This window comes from Terrapene carolina, unplaced genomic scaffold (genome assembly GCF_002925995.2).
Source record: "Terrapene carolina triunguis isolate 2854851 unplaced genomic scaffold, T_m_triunguis-2.0 Scaffold583, whole genome shotgun sequence".
In the NCBI taxonomy this organism is placed as follows: Eukaryota; Metazoa; Chordata; order Testudines; family Emydidae; genus Terrapene; species Terrapene triunguis.
This window is the reverse complement of record NW_020664934.1, coordinates 224,989-243,526: the sequence shown is the minus strand read 5'-3', so window position 1 is coordinate 243,526 and position 18,538 is coordinate 224,989. Positions and strand designations below refer to the sequence as shown.

Genomic DNA, 18,538 nt, shown 5'->3' with positions numbered 1-18,538 from the left:
CAATGAGTATTACTGCATGGTTTCACCACCATCATGGGCCCAAACTCACAAAGGATCTGAAAAGATTTTGGCCAACGCAGAACCCAGGCTGGAAAATAAGCCCCCTGATCCTGTGAGGTAGGTTTTTAACTCAAACTAAATCCTTGTTCAAATCTGGGTTCCCCGACCCAGCCCCGCTGCACACCCAAATCCTTGCGTGTGGATTCAAGAGCTCAGCTATGCTCCATCTCTACCGGACATGCAAACACATTACATGATCTTATAAGTAGATGCAACTGTATCTTCTGCATTCATAAATCAGCCCATTGGTTTGTGCTGACTGAGGCTCCAGAGAGTGTAGTGGAACATAGTCTCAGTGTCGCCCAGATAAGAACTGTAGCGTCCCTTATGAGAGAGGCCAGACAGGTCTTCAGTGCAGTAAACACAGAGGGGCTGTGTTAGTTAAGATGCTGCTGGACATGCACATCCTCTGTAGCTCTCAGACAGGAGACTATGCTGGGGTGATGGCTGCAGTCTTGGCTGATGCATCTGGGATTGACCTGGGGACCTCCAGAGCTGAAAGTATGAACCTTTATAGCCTGGCCAAGGCTCTGTGGCTTGTGGCTACAACAGCCTGACAGCCTTTCTGGATGGGGACACATAACACATACACTGACCAGTGTGTTACATGCTTCTTCCAGACAGGAAGCTCATCCCAAGCATCCGACACCCACTGCAGTTTGACTCCCAAACCAGCCCCTACCTCTGTGAAGGCTGCCAGCTTGGCCAATACACTCGGCATTGAACCAGGGGGCTCCCGAGCTATCTGCATGAGCTGCTAGAAAGCAACCTTTTATAGCGTGGTCAAGCGGATAGCGCATGGAACTGGCATGCCGGAAACCTGGGTGTAGCAAAGTGAAGACTCACCAGTGCAACACCTCCTGCTGGTTATCCTGGGAATTAGCTCAATTCCAGCTCCGGAGCACCCTCTGCCGGCTGCTGTCTCACCTGCCTCAGGCCCTGTGTCCCTCCCAGACCCCAGTGCCCTTTACCTTGGGGTTCTGCCCCAGCAGTACCCCCACACTCTGGATCTCCCCTCCCAGGGGAACCCCCAGCCTTCTAAACCCACCTTGCCTCAGTGGCTACTGCCAGTCATCATCTAGCCCCCGTTCACTGGGGCAAACTGCAGTCTGTAAAGGCCACTCATCATTGGCCTCTGCAATCCCAGTACCTGTTTTGGCCTTTTAGCAAGGCCCGCAGCCTGGGGATTTACCAGGTTAGAGCTCCCCAGCTCCTCTACCCATCCCCATCCCCAGCCCTGCTCTGTTCCCTGTACCCTGAGCTCCCAGGCAGCTAGGTCCTTCTCCCTCCAAGGCTGGAGACAACCTGTCCCAGCTCCTCCCTGAGCCCTTATAACAGGGCCAGGTGTGGCCTGACTGGGGCATGGCCCCAGCTGTGGCTGCTTCCCCAATCAGCCTGGCCTTTTTTCTAGGAGGCCACTGGGTTCTAGTCCTGGCTCTACCACTGGCCTGCTGGTGACCTTGGGTAAGTTACTTCACTGCTGTGCCTCAGTTTCCCAAACTGTAAAATGAGGATAGCGATCCTGATCTCCTCCTTGGTAGAGTGCACTGAGATCTACTCAGGAAAAGCCTTGTATAAAAGCTAGATATTATTATTATAGCCAAGAGCTGCACCAGATCCATCTCTTCAGTGGCTCAGCCCCAGCTGCTGCGTCACACGCATTGACCAGTGGGTTAACACAGTACAACCTCACCGCACAGCTCTGCCTAAACACTCAATTGCTTAAGCAATCCTGGACAGGAGGGTTGGCTCCAACACCATGCTGATTGGGTAAGTTATCCTACACAAACACCCATGCAGTTATCCAGTCAGCTTTCACGTCAAGGGAGCGCTCTTTCAACTGCACTGCCTCACAAGAAAAAACACACACAGCCTAGCTAAGTCAATAAAGTACAAAAGCAGCTGGGGGTCTGACAGAGACCGGCTGTGGCGCTGCTCGAGGCAACATGTCAACCTTCCCCAGCTGGGGTGAAACGGAGTCCTCCACAAGTCAATTACACACTCCGTATATTCCAGGCTGGCCAGGAAGGTGCAGAAGGACCATGCAAAGGAGGAACTAATTAACACAACGGGGTTAATGCTTGTCCCATAGCCTCACTCTTACAGCCACACTCTTATATGCACGTTGGGCATGGCTGCCAATATGACTCTTTGTGATGGTGGTAAATTCCACACACACACACCATCATCTGGGAGTGCAATATCTTTCCCCAGAGCCAATCAAATTGGGGTCCTGGGGAAAACAAACAAAGAAGACTGGTTCCTACTCTTAGCTACCCCAGGATGACTCGGGAGACATTCCAGTGGAGATAATAGCATAGGGTATGGCCTGGGGAAAGGGGTGTAGTCAGGGCATCCTTGTATCACATTGATCCCTGGCTGCTTAACTGGCAGTGTAATTTAGAGCAGCTCCCAGGATGCTCTAAATCGGCTGTTCTCAACCAGGGCTCTGTGACTCAGGGGTCTGTGAGCCATTTCAGGGGGTCCACAAGCCCCGGGCTCCAGCGTCCTGTGGATCTAAAGCCTCAAGTCCCCCTACCCTGCAGGGCTAAAGCTGGGAGCCCTGAACCCTGAGTCCCAGCGCCTCACATGGCAGAAGCCCCAAGCCCTGAGCTCCCCTGCCAGCAGCTGAAACCCAGAGCCCTGAGCTCCCCTCCCACACGGTTGATGCCCAGAGCCCCAAGACCCCCACTCTGCCCCACAGTGCTAAAGCCCCAAGCCCTTTGTCCCCCCTGGCACCTGAAGCCCAGAGCCCTGAGCCTCCCTGTGGCTGGAGCCTGGAGCCCTGGCCTCTCCTGTGCTGAGCCCTGGAATTTTGGGGGTATATTGGGGGGCCTCAGACAGAAAGAGGCTGAGAATCCCTGCTTTAAATTATGCCAAGGCTCCAGTCAAGCACACAGGTGGAGGAGGTCAAAGGCCAAGTTTGTATCCTACATCCTAAACTGTACTGTGAGCTCCTTGGACATCACAGAGGCTCTGACTGGGCCCATACTCCTAAAGTTTGAAGCAACTGGGCAAAATGCTGCTCACAGTTACACTGGTGTAAATCTGGACTACACTTGGTTATGCCAGTGTAAGCCCTGAGCGGCTCTAAGTCAACGGAGTTACTTTAGATTTGTACCAGGGGGACAGAGCAGAATTTGGCACCTGATGGATCATAAAAAGGGAAAGAGCTTTGGGCCTGCACAGCTAAGAGCTTCAAACCTTGTCTTGAATGTTGCTCCTTTCTTCAGCCCCCTTCCTGCACGACCACTTCTCATCACTGCCTGCATTACCACTGCAACATCCCTGTCTCTTACTATTGCAAGCTGGGGGCTCCTGTCTCCTATGGGGAATTATTAGCCATTCTAATGCCACCAGCGTGGAGTTCTTGCCATGAAGAGAGCAGAATACAACAGCACTGGTTGCCATTTCTGATCCATGATGAAAGGAAACAGCCTGGCTTTTAAGCATTTAGAGGAGCCCCCTTGCCTGTGAGAGTGACACCACTCCAGGCTGTCCTCTTGTCAGACAGAGTAGGTTGGACTTGGACGGGTGGCCTCTTGGAAAAGCCAGAAAGCAGCAGGAAAAGTTGCTTCCCCAAATGCGGCTCTACCTGTGGACCGAGTACTGAATCAGTGCCACACCGTAGTGCTCAGGGCTGGCTTTCTTTTGAGACACACAACTGAGGTCCTGACCCCTTGGATGCATTAAAGATCCCAGGGGATGCATTTCTGTACAAGTGAACGTGTGCATTAGCCATTCAGCCCTAGCCAAGTTCCAGGTGGGCTAGTTGCATTCTGCCTTTCTAAATTCCCCCTGAAGGTTCAATGCATCTTTCTTCTTCACTGCTTGTACACTGTTGCTGTGTACCGTTAAACAGCTGCTATGTTTCAGCCCAGAGATAATTGCATGTCAGTGGGTTGTGAAAGAAGTCCTATATACTCATTGAATCAGCTTGTAAAGTGTTTCCAGATGAAGGGAAAAGTACCTAGCCTCTTCATGTTTTGGTTTCTCTCTCTTTTGTTGTTGTTTGTTTTTGAATCCAGGGCCCTGCAAAAGGACTCCTATAGACACTACAGAGATTAGTCGACAGTAAATGAGGATTGGGACTTGAGTGAGCAAAATGTGGCAGCATCCAGGAAAATCACAGAAACACAGAGGCACTGCACTGAGGAGGGGACTCATCCGAGACAGGGAGGCAGCAAAACACAAGGGGCAGCTATTGGCTGTGCACTGGTTCATGGAATTTCACTACCAGTAAGTTGAGATCCGAAGACCTGAGAAGTGCACTGATACGGCCAGCTATTAACCCCAGTTAATCCTGCTTCTCCACCTGCTCGTCTTGGCAAACTAGTAATAGTGCTAATTCAAGGTCCTAATCATGCATTACTGAAATCAATAGTAAGCATCCCATTGATTTCATTGGCACTTAATGAGGCCTAGGGGCCTGATCCCAAATCAATGAAATGCCTCCCGCTAACTTTCCCAGGCTTTGGTTCAGGGCCCAAGTGAGGCTGAGAGGAAGAGGGGAGGAAGGGAAGGAAAGCAGAGGAAGTAGGGGAAGAGGGAGGGTAGGAGGGAGAATGTGAGAAGGAAAAGAGAGAGAGAGAAACACCTCATGAGAGTTCAGAGCTCTCCATACTCCACACTCCTCCTCTTCGACAAGCTGTGCTGTGGAGTTCAGGCCACAAACCCACTGCAGCATCTAGCACTTCCCGGGCAATGTCTGTGACATCCCTGACCACAGGATAGGGACTGGATGTCACAAATGCATCCTTGAAGGGAAGTGCGAGGGAAGCAGCCTGGGACTGTTCACACACCAATATCTTAGTAACCCACAGTGATGAAAAGTGACTTCTTGAACGGGAGTGGGACTTGGGAGAGCTGGGATCCATTCCCAACTCTGCCACTGCCCTGCCGGATGATCTGGGGCAAGACTCACCCTCTGTACATCTTGGCTATTGAGACTGGAAGCTCTTCGGGGCAGAGCTTCTCTGAGTGCTCAGTAGCATGGCTGTGGCCTCTCGGAGCTACCAGAAACCATGGCATGGTAAAAAGGACATAGGACAGGGAGTAAGGACCGGTGCACCCTCACCAAGGCCCCAACAGGGAAGTCTGGCAGAGCGCAGCAGTGTCTTGTTATCTCACTGAGCTTTGGGGAAAACTGCTTTGACCGAGCAGGTTAGACAAACATGGGGACTTTCCCCCGCACCAGGAAATTATGTGGCTAAAGCAGAAGCAGCAAAGCTGTTAGTGCCACATGAGCAGCGGCGGTCAGAGTGCCAGCTCCTACCAGGTGCAGAGTTCACAGGCCAGGAGGGCCAATGGGGGTGGGGGGAGGATGTTTTCAAGAGGAGCTCTCTGAATCAAGGAGGAGCCAGGGAGCTGCTGGGCCATTGGGAGGTGGGCTCAGGCTTTTATTGCCAGAACTGTGAAGGTCAGTGTGACAGGGCGGAGGGATTGACAGCCTTTGAGTCACCACTGCCAGCAGAGGCTCTGTCAGAGAGGAACGGGAGCTCGAAGGCTAGTGGCAGCAGGCCCAGGGGCTGGTTGCTGTCAGGGCGAAGGTTCATTCTGTTATCTCTGGCCCAAAAGATGCACCGAGCAGTGATGGGCAGTGCCTCCCGAGTGCTCCAGGCTACAGCTCGGGCTTCTCTCTGTCTGCCTGTGCTTCCAGCTCCAGGTTATCGCGCAATGTCTTCACAACAGCTGCTGGTGCCACCCCCTGCAGTGCTGCGGCAGCCCCTGGCCATTCCAGACAGGCTGCTCCTGGGGCCTGGGCCCTCAAACGTCCCTCCTCGGATCTTGACTGCAGGAGGTCGGCAGCTAATTGGACACCTCCACAAGGAAATGTTCCAGGTGAGGGCTACGACTCAACTTCTCCAGAACATGGTCACTCATTCCAAGCGTTTCCTATAATCTGCAGCCTCCCCCTCTCCTCAGGCCCCAGTGCAATGTTTTAGATAGCAAATGAAACCCACTTTCCCTTGCTCCTGATCTTCTTTTCCCCTCTTCTGGGTTCCATTCCCACATGACGTCACTTTCTGAGTCTCCTAGGGCCCAGAAGAGGCATTTTGGTGATACTAATTATAAATCACTGTTGGGCTGTCATTTCTTCTGGCTTCTTTCAGCTTTTGGTGTCAGTGTGTTTCTTGAAATCTTTCCTCTGTGCATGTGCCTCTGCCCCCACAGCCACTGGGATGACTCATATGCTTCAGGCTCTTGCAGACTCAGAGCCACAGCCCTGATTCCTCCCCATTCACCACTCTGGGGCTACTCCAAAGCCCATGACCCTTTCAGTCAGTGGAAAGATTCCCACTGATTTGAATGGGCTTTGGATCAAGCTGACAAGCAGTTTGGGGAACTGCCTAGAGGACCACCATCCGCTGCCTGTCAGGTTCCCAATTCTTCCAGCATTTGGAGAACTCAGGGGTAAAAACAAAATCCTGTCCCTAACCTCCTTCAGTGCTTCCATGGCAAAGCTCTCCATGAGCGGTGCCAGCAGGGTCTGGCATTCGTTGCATCTAGCTGTTTAGTGTTGGTCTCTAGCTCTTTAAATTGCTTTCAGAACTGAGTAGAGTGTCTGTCTAGTTCAGTAGTGCCCCATGGGCACCACAAGAGAGGCTTTCCACAAAGGGAGGGGTAGGGATCAGTTTTATTTTTGGTAAAACTCATTTCTGTAAGAAATAGCTAAAAGCGGTAAATATAGTGTGTTTGTGGCTCACAGTCAAATACTCTGCAGTAAGTGACAGCTCCGCTGGATCACATCATGAACTCAGTGATTTCTGCCTATCCCTCTGTTTCATTAGAAGTACTGCATGTATATCGCCTAGCACAGAGCAGAAACAACAGCAGGCAGATGAGGGCTGGAGCTCTGCACATTCTAGCTCCCGCTTTGATGGCTGATTATTTCCTCTGTATAAGAGTCACTAAAAGGGGGTAGATGTAAACTTGGGCCCACTAGCAGCTGCCACATCCTGGTTGTTTTCCTCCTAGCACACAAAGAGTCACTGTTAGTGGGTGCTAATTTCAATGCAGTTACACTGCCAAACTGCAGGTGGCTGCTTTAACCCTGGCATCTTGTCCGTTCTCCTCAGATCATGGATGAAATCAAGTTGGGAATCCAGTATGCCTTCCAGACACAGAACCCACTGACTCTGGCCATCAGTGGCCCGGGCCACTGTGCCATGGAGGCTGCGCTGATGAACACGGTGGAGGCTGGAGAGGTGGTGTTGATTGCAGTGAATGGAATCTGGGGCGAGCGCGCAACAGACATCTCCAAGAGACTGGGTATGGGACTTGGCCCCCTTCCCGTTTGCTGTGTGAGGCCCCCAGCTACAAACAGCTCCAGGATGGCTCAGACCAGGGACTAAGTTAGACTCTTGGTCACTCCCAGTGGCTCTCAGTAAAATGTGCGCCATGGCTAGGTCAGAACCATTATACAGAGACATGCTGCATCTTGACACATAGGGCCAAATTGCTCTGTCCAACCCTGGAGTGATTACACTGACCTAGTGTAACTGACAGCTCGCTTGGACTCTCGCTGCTCAGATACAGTATGGCCCTGCTCTCTCTGCCCCAGCTGGGCACTTGGCAGGCCTGAGAGAATTTGGAAGAAATAGCCCTCTCTCCCTTTCCCACTGACTGTCTTCTGGGAACTCATAGATCAGGGAAGCTTTGGGAAAGGCAGATTTGGTTAGCCAGGGGCTTGCTGCAGAATAGAGAGAAAGATTTCAGGCACTGAAGGAGAGAAGAAGTTGGGCAGGACTGAATAGTATGTAAGATCCACAAAGACATTTATTTCCCACTTGATTTCAATGGGAGTTAGGTGCCTTTGAGGATCTGCCATAAGTCTATGTCTACACTGGGGTTCTATGCATTAGTGTAATTACACTGGGGTAGCTGGACCATTGTAAACCCCTAGTGCAAATGACTGGTATAGACACACTACACTAGGGTAAGCCATGAATTATATCAGTGGAGTTAACCCCAGTTGCAAGCCTGGGTAAATTAAACCAGTGCAAGTGATGTATTACACTAATACAAGCATCACTAAGGGTTTGCTTTGGGCACATCCTCACTGTAGCTACCCTGCTGCAAAAACCGCAGTGTAGAGCAGCCTCACTGAATAGAAGTAGGTCCAGGGGCCCTGCCATCAATACAGATCTTTGGGGGTAATGAAGGGGAACTGAATCCACCCAGGAAGCCTTAAAAAGAACAGACATCTCACGGAACCGTCACCTTTGCCTTCCTCAGAAATGCATGGAGTCCCTGTATGTGATATCCCAGTGGGAGCCATGACAGCTGCAGTTCTCAGTCTTTCAGTGAGAATCTGACTGGGCTATGTAACACTGACACAGTCTTTGGGCTCCATGCAGGGATCCCTGGGCCAAACTCTCTGGCCTGCATGATACAGGAGACCAGACAAGATGATCCTGATGGCGCCTTCTGGCCTTTAGGTCTCTGACCCACACAGAGAAGCTTCTATTTCCTCTCCTTTCTAGTGAGCCACTGGTTGGGACAGGGAATAGGGGGGCTGCTACCCAGGGGCACAGCGTGTCCAAGTTTAATCAGTGATATTGGGAGGGCTTTCAGCATTTTCCCAGTTTTCAACTGGACAAATTCCCATGAGGCCAGGCTGGACTTTGACAGGCGTCTCCACTTTCCAGTTAATACATGACTTATTACACACCCAGAACAACAGCTCGAAGTTGGTCATGGTCCATTCGCTGATGAGTGGAGGCTTGGCACCATGGTGACCCCACCTCCCCACCCACCCCCTTTGGGGTGCTTTGTGCCATCAGACGTGCTAATTGTCCCCAGGTCATTGCACCAACCCTGGGATGCTGGCTGCACTGTGCCAAGGTGCCCATGGGGAAGGGCTCTGTGCATCCTCTCCCACGCTTGCATACCGCAGCACAGCCAGCACAATCTGTCCCTCATTGTTTAATGTTGGGGGTTCAAGGCTACTGGTGCTATTCAGAGCTGTTGTTAGAGATGGGACTGCACAGCAGGGTCTGCTAGGGCATTTCTGCCAGGGCACTGACTGTCCCACCCCTTTCAGGAGCTGTTGTCCACCAACTGGTGAAGCCCCCTGGAGAATACTTTGCACTAAAGGAGATCGAGGAGGTGAGTGCTGCATGTATCGGAGCAAGGACATTGGGATTAGACTGCAGTGCACAGGCACTGGCTAGAACAGTCTGGGTGACTGTGGCCTCCTGGGACATAAGGAGAGGCAGGAATCCTTATGTTGCTGCAATGGCAGGCAGAGAAAGCAAGAATGGGCTATGCCCAGAGGAGAAACCATTCTCAACAGTCCCCTGATTGCATCCTCTGGGCTTACGAGTAGCTGCCCTGCCCAGGAGAACCCTGCAGCTCACCAAGTGGAGGGTGTGCAGCTACTCACACTATCAGAGCGTGTCTGCAGAGCCTCAGCTCCCTGCCCATCTCTGCCTGCAGCCCTGAGAAATGTTGGGAAAAGGAGCATTCCCCATCCTACCAGACAGTCAGGGGCACTGTGCGTCTCCGCTGGCTCCTGCCAAATGCAGCCCTCATGTGGGAACTCTGTCCTGCACGGCTAGAGGGAAAGCAAAGGGCTGAGCCCCAGCTTGGTGCAATGGAAGCAATGCTGGTTTACACCAGCTGATGACCTGGTCCTAAATCTGTTATGCTGCCACCCACACACCCTTTGCTTTGTTGTATAAGTGTTTGGGGCTGAGGGTTGTCTCCTTGGCTCTTTAGAGGAAAGGCATGAGGGGGTACAGGAGGAAAGCATGGAGAAGTAAGAGAGAGAACCATGCACTGTTTCCACTAGACGTGCACGTATTTAACTGCTAGAATATATAGCAAACATTTTCAGGCAGGGCTCTTTCACCCCGAGATTGCTGTGTAGGTTCCTAGCAGAGCTGAATGCCTCGTACACCTACAATGTCCAGAAGAGGGAGAGCGTTCATCACTAATAAGCCCACCTGGCTTTGTAACAGCATTATTCATTTGTGTTGTGTTAGCACATGGATCGGTAACCTTTGGCAAGCGGCCCAACAGGGTAAGCACCCTGGCGGGCCGGGCCGGACCGGTTTGTTTACCAGCCGCGTCCGCAGGTTCGGCCGATCGCGGCTCCCACTGGCTGCAGTTTGCCGCTCCAGGCCAATGGGGGCTGCGGGAAGCCGCGGCCAGCACATCCCTTGGCCCGCACCGCTTCCCGCAGCCCCCATTGGCCTGGGGCAGCAAACCGCGGCCAGTGGAAGCTGCGATCGGCCGAACCTGCGGACGCGGCAGGTAAACAAACTCCTCCAGGGTTCAGCCCAGTGACCATGCATCAAACAGTGGGGACTGTCTCCTGACAAACCCTCACTGTTTCCCTGGGCTGCTACCTACCTCAGCTCTCCTGGAAGCCTTTGCCAGACTCACACTCTTTGCTTCTGCCTCTCTAGAAGTCCAGTTTCCTGCCAGTCTGCAGCTGAAGGCAACTCCTTCTCTGTAGTCCCTCTGCAGCCCCCCTCTCCTTGGCCCTGCTTGCCTTCTTATCCCCCAGCTGTTGCTGCAGCTGAGAAGATGGCTAGCCTACCTGTTAACCCCTTAGTGACAGTGGTAGAATGGGATCTCTATACCCCATGACAGCAGGTTATTCTCTTGGTGTGAGGACTGAGGGGGCTGCCCTTGCCTGCAGGCACTGTCCCCCCCCCCCCCGCAGCTCCCATTGGCCAGGAACGGGGAACCGCAGCCAATGGGAGCTTCAGGGGTGGTACCCACAGGCCAAGGCAGCACGCTGCAGAGCTGCCTGCCCCACCCCACCCCACCCCCAGGAGCCACTGCTGGACATGCTGGCCACTTCTGGGAGCAGCGCGGGGCTGCTCGAGGTAAGCAGCGCTGGACCAGAGCCCACACCCCGAACCCCTCCTGCACCCCCCACCCCAACCCCCTGCCCTGACCCCCTAACCTCCTGCCTGGAGCCCCCTGCCACACCCCTCCTGCATCCCAATTCCCTGCCCTGAGCCCCCCTAACCCTCTGCCTTGAGCCCCCTGCTGCATCCCTTCTGCACCCCAGTCCCCTGCCCGGAGCCCCCTCCCACACCCCGCACTCCCTCCCACACCCCAACCTCCTGCCTCAGCCCTACATTCATGGCCCTGCATACAATTTCCCCACCCAGATGTGGCCCTCGGGCCAAAAAGTTTGCCCACCCTTGTGCCAGAGCCACCTCAGCTTGGTTGGTGTATTTAATTCTCTCTCTCTCTCTTGCCCCTGTAGGTTCTGGCACAGCACAAGCCCTCACTGTTCTTCATCACACATGGAGAATCATCCAGTGGGGTGCTTCAGCCCCTGGATGGCTTTGGAGAGCTCTGCCACAGGTCAGTGGGATCCCCCACATGGTGCCCTGTGGCTGGACAGACTGTCTGGGCCATGGACGCACCATAGGAAGGCAGGGATGTCAGGGTGTGTTGGGAAACTCAAAACAATCACTACACTTACTAACAACACCCAATGAGCATCATGCTTTCTAGAAACCACAAAGCTCGAACACCACCAAGTTACCACACCAGGGTGACCAGACAGCAAGTGTGAAAAATCGGGACAGGGGGTGGGGGGTAATAGGATCCTATATAAGAAAAAGACCCCAAAATCGGGACTGTCCCTATAAAATCGGGACATCTGGTCACCCTACCACACCTGCATTTTATTCTTGTTCTAAGTCGTGGGAGATCAGCAAGTGGCCCTGTGAGAGCCCAGGGAACACACGTTATTGTTTGCTAAGTGCCACAGAGAAGAGGTAGGTGACAAAGCAGCAGCAAGGGAGCAAACGTCTATCAACAGCCTCTACTCAGGGGGACTGAATGGGGAGGCAAAGTGTCAAACAGCGCATTGGTCAGGAGATGGTTCTGCAATCAGGCACAGCACAACAACCATCAGCCAGGTCATTGCAAGGCGCATAGGCGCCAACTTCCCCGCTTTCCCCTGGGTGCTTGACCCCACATCTGCCCCTGGTCCCGCCCCCACTTCACCCCTTCCATGCGACCCTGCCCTGCCCCGCCTCTTCCCACCCCTGCCCCACCCCCATTCCAACCCCTTCCCCAAAATCCCCGTCCCAACTCCGCCCTCTCCCTGCCCCTATTCCGACTCCTTCCCCAAATCCCCACCCCGGCCCCACCTCTTCCCTGCCTCCTCCCCTGAGCACCCCACGTTCCCGCTCCTCCCACTCGCTCCCAGAAAGGCCAAACAGCTGTTTGGTGGTGGACGGGGGGAAGAGCTGGGAGGTAGGCAGAGGAGCAGGGAGGTGGCATGCTCGGGGGGGGGGAGGAGGAGGTGGGGCGGGGAGCAAGGGAGCTTGGCTGCCGGTGAGTGCAGAGCACCCACTAATTTTTCCCTGTGGGTGCCTATGGGTTAGGGTTCTAACAGATAGGGCTCCCTCAGCAAGAGTTAGGGATGCAAAGAGTAATGCTTCCTGGGTTAGGGTTCGGGTTCCAGGGGGTAGAGCTAGGTAGGATAGGGCAGTTGTTCTCAGACAGGGGTACACGGACCCCTGGGGGTACTCAGAGGTCTTCCAGGGGGTACATCAACTCACCTAGATGTTTGCCTAGTTTTACAACAGGCTACATAAAAAACAGTAGCGAAGTCAGTACAAACTAAAATTTCATACAGACAATGACTTGTTTATACTGCTCTGTATTAGGGTTGCCAACATACTAATCGCACAAAACTGAATACCCTAACCCTGCCCCTTCCCTGAGGCCCTGCCCCCCCCCGTTCACTATATTCCCCCTCCCTCAGTGGCTCGCTCTCCCCCACCCTCATTCACTTTCACTGGGCTGGGGCAGGGGGTTGGGGTGTGGGAGGGGGTGATGGCTCTAACTGGGGGTGTGGGCTCCAGGGCGGGGCTAGAAATGAGGGGTTCAGGATGCGGGAGGGGGTTCTGGGCTGGGGCAGGGAATTGGGGTGCGGAAGGGGGTGAGGGCTCCAGCTCGGGGTGTGGGCTCTGGGGTAGGGCTGGGGATGAAGGGTTTGGGGTGCAGGAGGGGGCTCCAGGCTATGGGGAGGGGCCGAGGGATTCAGAGTGTGGGAGGGGCTGTGGATTGAGGCAGGGGTTGGGGTGCAGGAGGGGGTATGGGCTCTGGGCTGGAGGTGTGGGCTCTGGGGTAGGGCCGGGAATGAGGGGTTTGGGGTTCAGGAGGGAGCTCCAGGTTTGTGGGGGTAGGGGTTTGGGGCTCAAGGCCAGGAGGCTCTGCGTGCTGCTCTTGCCCGCAGGCACCACCCCCCCCCAGCTCCCATTGGCCGTGGTTCCCAGCCAATGGGAGTGCGGAACTGGTGCTCAGGGCGGGGACAGCACGCGGAGCCCCAAGGACTCCCCACCTAGGAGCCAGACATGCTGGCCACTTCTGGGGCGCAGCACGGTGCCAGGACAGGTGGGACTAGCCTGCCTTACCCTGCAGCACCGCCGACCAGACTTAACAGCCTGGTCAGCATTCTGGTCGAAAACCGGACACCTGGCAACCCTACTCTATATACTGCATGTAAGCGAGGGAATGGTCCCGCTGTTGTGAGGAACTTTCCTGGCTTATACACTACCCTGGTGAAATGGGCTAGCGGAAGGATCTGAGTCCTTGCTCCCACTTCCTTTTACCAAGAGGCCTGCCTGACCTCGAGGGCTCCCCTTCCACTCTCCTGTGTGGCAGAGTCCTTGTAACCCCAAAAAGGCTAGGCCCAGAACTCCTGGGGGGCTCAACCCCCAACCTTGTTGTACTCACTTAGGGCAGGAGCTAGGGTGTCCCCACTACAGGGTGCTCTCTCTGCACTGGACACTTCCCTGACTCACTGATCATTGCATACGGTTCAAGCAAACACAATTTATTAAACAGAAATCAATTTTTTTTTAAAAGGAAAAAATGAGAAAGGTTAAAGGAAAATACATCACCCCGCTCTGTGGTATGGCCATACCACAACCAGCCATCTCTGGAATGTAAGGGCAGTTCAGTCTGTTCCTCACATGTCCCAGGCCTCCTGCCCAGGCCCTGGCTGTGCTGCAGGGATGCTGCGGGTCAGACACTTGCTCTGGCGGTGGGCACGCGCCCTCAGGCTGTAGGTGGCAGGACCCTTCTTCCCAACATCAGCTCCTCCCCACCCCCGTCGGGTTATGATCCCCCTCCCAGTACCGCCTGGAAGACCTCTTGGCTGGGGGCATCTCCCTACACTGGGCCTGCTGCCCAGTGTCCCCCTTGCTCTCCCCAGCTGCTCACCACACCCAGCTCCGGACTGCTCCAGCCCCAGCTCCAGCTCCACTCTGCCTCAGCACTGCTGCTGCTGCTCTGCCTCCCTGGGCTGCTTCTCTGGCCCCTCTGGCTCTGGTTGCTGCCATTCTCCGCCCAGCACATGTCTGCTCTCTGGGCTGCTTCTGTGGCTCTGCTCCCATCACTGACCTGCTTCCTGGGCTGCTGCTTCTGATCATTGAGCAGGTCCTCAAGGAAACCATTTTAAAGCAAGAGGGTGATCAGGAACAGTCAACATGGACATAGGCACCGACTTCTGCTCCCGCCGGTGGGTGCTCAACCCTGCCCCCCCTCTGCCTCCGCCTCTGCCCTGACTTCACCCCTTCCATGAGGCCCCGCCCCTGCCCCTCCACCTCCCATCCCTGCCCCATTCCAACCCCTTCCCCAAAGTTCCCGCCTCAACTCCTCCCCTTCCCTGCCCCTATTCCGACTCCTTCCCCAAATCCCCACCCCGCCCCCGCCTCTTCCCTGCCTCCTCCCCTGAGCGTGCCAGATTCCCGCTCCTCCCCCTCCCTCCTGGAGCTTGCTACAGGCCGGGCGGAAGAGCTGGGAGGTAGGCAGAGGAGCGGGGACGCGACGCGCTCAGGGGGGGAGGTGGAGGAGGAGGTGGGGCGGGGGGGAGGGGAGCTTGGCTGTCGGTGGGTGCAGAGCACCCACTAATTTTTCCCTGTGGGTGTTCCAGCCCCAGAGCACCCACGGAGTCGGCGTCTATGAACATGGATTCACCAAGGGCAAGTCATACCTGACCAACCTGATTGCCTTCAATGATGAGATAACTGGCTCTGTGGATATGGGGAAAGCAGTGGATGTGATATATCTTGACTTTAACAAAGCTTTTGATATGGTCTCCCACAGCAAGTTAAAAAAGTATGGATTGGATGAATTGACAATGTGGTGGATAAAAAGCTGGCAAGATTGTCAGGCTCAACAGGTAGTGATCAACGGCTCAATGTCTAGTTGGCAGCCGATATAAAGCGGAGTGCCTCAGGGGTCGGTCCTGGTGCCGGTTTTGTTCAACATCTTTATTAATGATCTGGATGATGGGATATATTGCACCCTCAGCAAGTTCGCGGATGACACTAAGCTGGGGGGAGAGGTAGATACGCTGGAGGGTATGGATAGGGTCCAGAGTGATCTAGACAAATTAAAGTATTGGGCCAAAAGAAATCTGATGAGATTCAACAAGGACAAGTGCAGGGTCCTGCACTTAGGACAGAAGAATCCCATGCGCTGCTACAGGCTGGGGACCAACTGGCTAAGCAGCAGTTCTACAGAAAAAGACCTGGGATTAAAGTGGATGAGAAGCTGAATATGAGTCAGCAGTGTGCCCTTGTTGCCAAGAAGGCCAACGACATATTGGGCTGCATTAGTAGGAGCATTGCCAGCCGATCGAGGGAAGTGATTATTCCCGTCTATTCGGCACTGGTGAGGCCACATCTGGAGTATTGCGTCCAGTTTTGGGCCCCCCACTACAGAAGGGATGTGGACAAATAGGAGAGAGTCCAGCGGAGGGCAACGAAAATGAGTAGGGGACTGGGGCACATGACTTACGAGGAGAGGCTGAGAGAACTGGGGTTGTTTAGTCTGCAGAAGAGAAGAGTGAGGGGGGATTTGATAGCAGCCTTCAACTACCTGAAGGGGGATTCCAAAGAGGATGGAGCTCGGCTGTTCTCAGTGGTGGCAGATGACAGAATAAGGAGCAATGGTCTCAAGTTGCAGTGGGGGACGTCTAGGTTGGATATTAGGAAACACTATTTCACTACGAGGGTGGTGAAGCACTGGAATGGGTTACCTAAGGAGGTGGTGGAATCTCCATCCTTAGAGGTTTTTAAGGCCCGGCTTGACAAAGTCCTGGCTGGGATGATTTAGTTGGTGTTGGTCCTGCTTTGAGCAGGGGGTTGGACTAGATGACCTCCTGAGGTCTCTTCCAACCCTAATCTTCTATGATTCTCAGGTTCTCTGTCTGGCACAGCCCTGCTCCCCAGCTCAGCTCGGGTCCCTGCCCTCTCCTTAGCTCGGCCCCACTCTACAGGCAATTCCAGCTCACACTGAGGATGGGAGCCCCTCTGGCCTCCTGACTCCCTCATTGGCCTGCCCGACCTTTTAATCAGACTCACCTGGAGCATGGGTCTCTCCCCATTGCTCCTGGGGACTGTCAGTCTCAGGGTCCTGATTTCCCATTGACCCTTCCCCTTACTTTTAGTACTGGGAGCTAGCCAACCAAAACATCCCCACTGAGTTTTAGTAAGGGGCTAACAGTCCCTTACATATACACTGAAATGTAAGAACAATATTTATATTCCAACTGATTTAGTTGATAATTATATGATAAAATGAGGCAGTAACAATGTTTCAGTAACTGTGTGCTGTGACACTTTTGTATTTTTATGTCTGATTTTATAAGCAAGTAGTTTTTAAGTGAGGTGAAACCTGGGGGTGTGCAAGACAAATCAGACTCCGGAAAGGGGTACAGTAGTCTGGAAAGGTTGAGAATCACTGGACTAGGGTTAGGGTTCCAGAGGGTAGGGCTACCTAGGTTTGGGTTAGGGTTCGAGGCCCTTCCTAGGCAGCTGTTGCAGACTCAGATCCTCTGTGGATCAGGTGTCCAGAGGGGTGCTGAATACTCATCGAACAATGGGGCATAATAGCATTCCCAGGTAAGGCAAAATTGCATGTTTCTCTTTCACCACTGCCCATGGGCAAAGCAATGGGCAGGTTAGTGACCCTGCTAGAGCTGTTGCAGTGGTGCTTAACACATTTCAGGAGGGTCCTGGGAAATCCAAGACTCTGGAAAAATATTGTCTGGTGAGAGAAGTGATAAGAACCAGAATTAATGAGAAGCTTTCAGACACCAACACAAACAGGTTGACGTTTGCTAAGTAATATCTGCTCTTCCTTTCCCTCTACTAGATATAAGTGCTTACTACTGGTGGACTCTGTGGCATCATTAGGTGGCGCTCCCATCCTCATGGACCAACAGGGTAAGGAGCAAAGAACTCATCTTCTTAACTAGAGTATTCACCAGCCCCATACAATAAACAAGAAAAAATGTATGTGTGGATAGAAAGGTCCTCTCTACAGGGGAGGCTGTGGAAAGGGTAGCTCTGATTGTCTTAAAAACCAGAGCTCCTGGGCCATTCCAGATGGTGGTTGGAGGGGCGAAGGTTAGCGGAGGGTTCATCCTGAACCATATTCTCTAGCGTGATTTCTGTTGGGAGAAACTGGGTCTAGGGTAGTGATGAGACCTTCCACTGCAGGCGCTCCCCGAGCTATGGTTATGCTTCCAGAAGGTAGTGCTATGGCCAGGTGCTGAACCTGAATGTCCAAGGGTAGGACATCTCAGAGTAACATTAACGTCCCACATGGTAGGGCTGTCTGGGCTATAGGAATGATTCCAGAGGACAAGGCTCCCAAGCTAGGGCTGTGTTTCCAAGGGTAGGGTTACCCAGGCTTGGGTTAAGGTTACAATGGAGAGGAATCTCCAAACTACGCTTAGGGAAACAAAGCATGGGGCTCCTTGAGCTGTGGGTAGGGTTTCAAAGGGTAAGGCTCTGCAGGATAGGGTTGGTGTTCTAGCACTTTGGGTTGCACAGGCTAGGGTTAACATTCCAAAGGGTAGGCCTCCCGAGGCTCAGGTTAGGGTTCAAGAGGGCAGGGCTCCATGGGCTAGGGTCAGGGTTCCAACCGATAGGGCTCCCTCATATAAAGTTAGAGTTCCAGAGGGTAGGGCACCCTGGGCTTGACTTAGGGTTGTAGAGTCTAAGACTACCAGGGTAGGGTTAGCCATTCCAATGGACAGGACTCCCCAAGCAAGGGTTAGGCTTCCAGTGTAGGGCTTCCTGGGTTAGGATGAGGGTACAAATGTTGAGGCCCCCCCAGGCAAGGGTAAGTGTTCAAGAGAGTATGACTTCCCTGTCTAGCATTAGGGTTTCAGATGTTAAGACTCCCCAGGCCAGGCTTAGGGTTTCAGAGGGTAGGGCTCTCCAGCCTAGGGTTCGGGATCCAGAGGGTAGGGCTCTCCGGCCTAGGATTCTGGTTCAGAGGGTAGGGCTCTCCGGCCTAGGGTTTGGGATCCAGAGGGTAGGGCTCTCTGTCCTAGGGTTCTAGTTCAGAGGGTAGGGCTCTCCGGCCCAGGGTTCTGGTTCAGAGGGTAGAGCTCTCCGGCCTAGGGTTCAGGATCCAGAGGGTAGGGCTTTCCGGTCTAGGGTTCGGGATCCAGAGGGTAGGGCTCTCCGGC

General features: G+C 53.8%; 1 protein-coding gene across 1 annotated transcript in view; it reads left to right on the top strand.

The window, feature by feature from the left end:
* Positions 1-5,448: 5,448 nt before the first annotated feature.
* Positions 5,449-18,538, top strand: part of AGXT (alanine--glyoxylate and serine--pyruvate aminotransferase) — a 26,220-nt gene continuing 13,130 nt past the window's right edge. Inside the window, exons 1-5 of the mRNA XM_026659131.2 lie at positions 5,449-5,901; positions 7,140-7,332; positions 9,107-9,171; positions 11,291-11,391; positions 17,212-17,282. Coding sequence (XP_026514916.1) covers positions 5,638-5,901; positions 7,140-7,332; positions 9,107-9,171; positions 11,291-11,391; positions 17,212-17,282 — 694 coding nt within the window. The 5' untranslated portion in view covers positions 5,449-5,637. The remainder of the gene's footprint in view (positions 5,902-7,139; positions 7,333-9,106; positions 9,172-11,290; positions 11,392-17,211; positions 17,283-18,538) is intronic.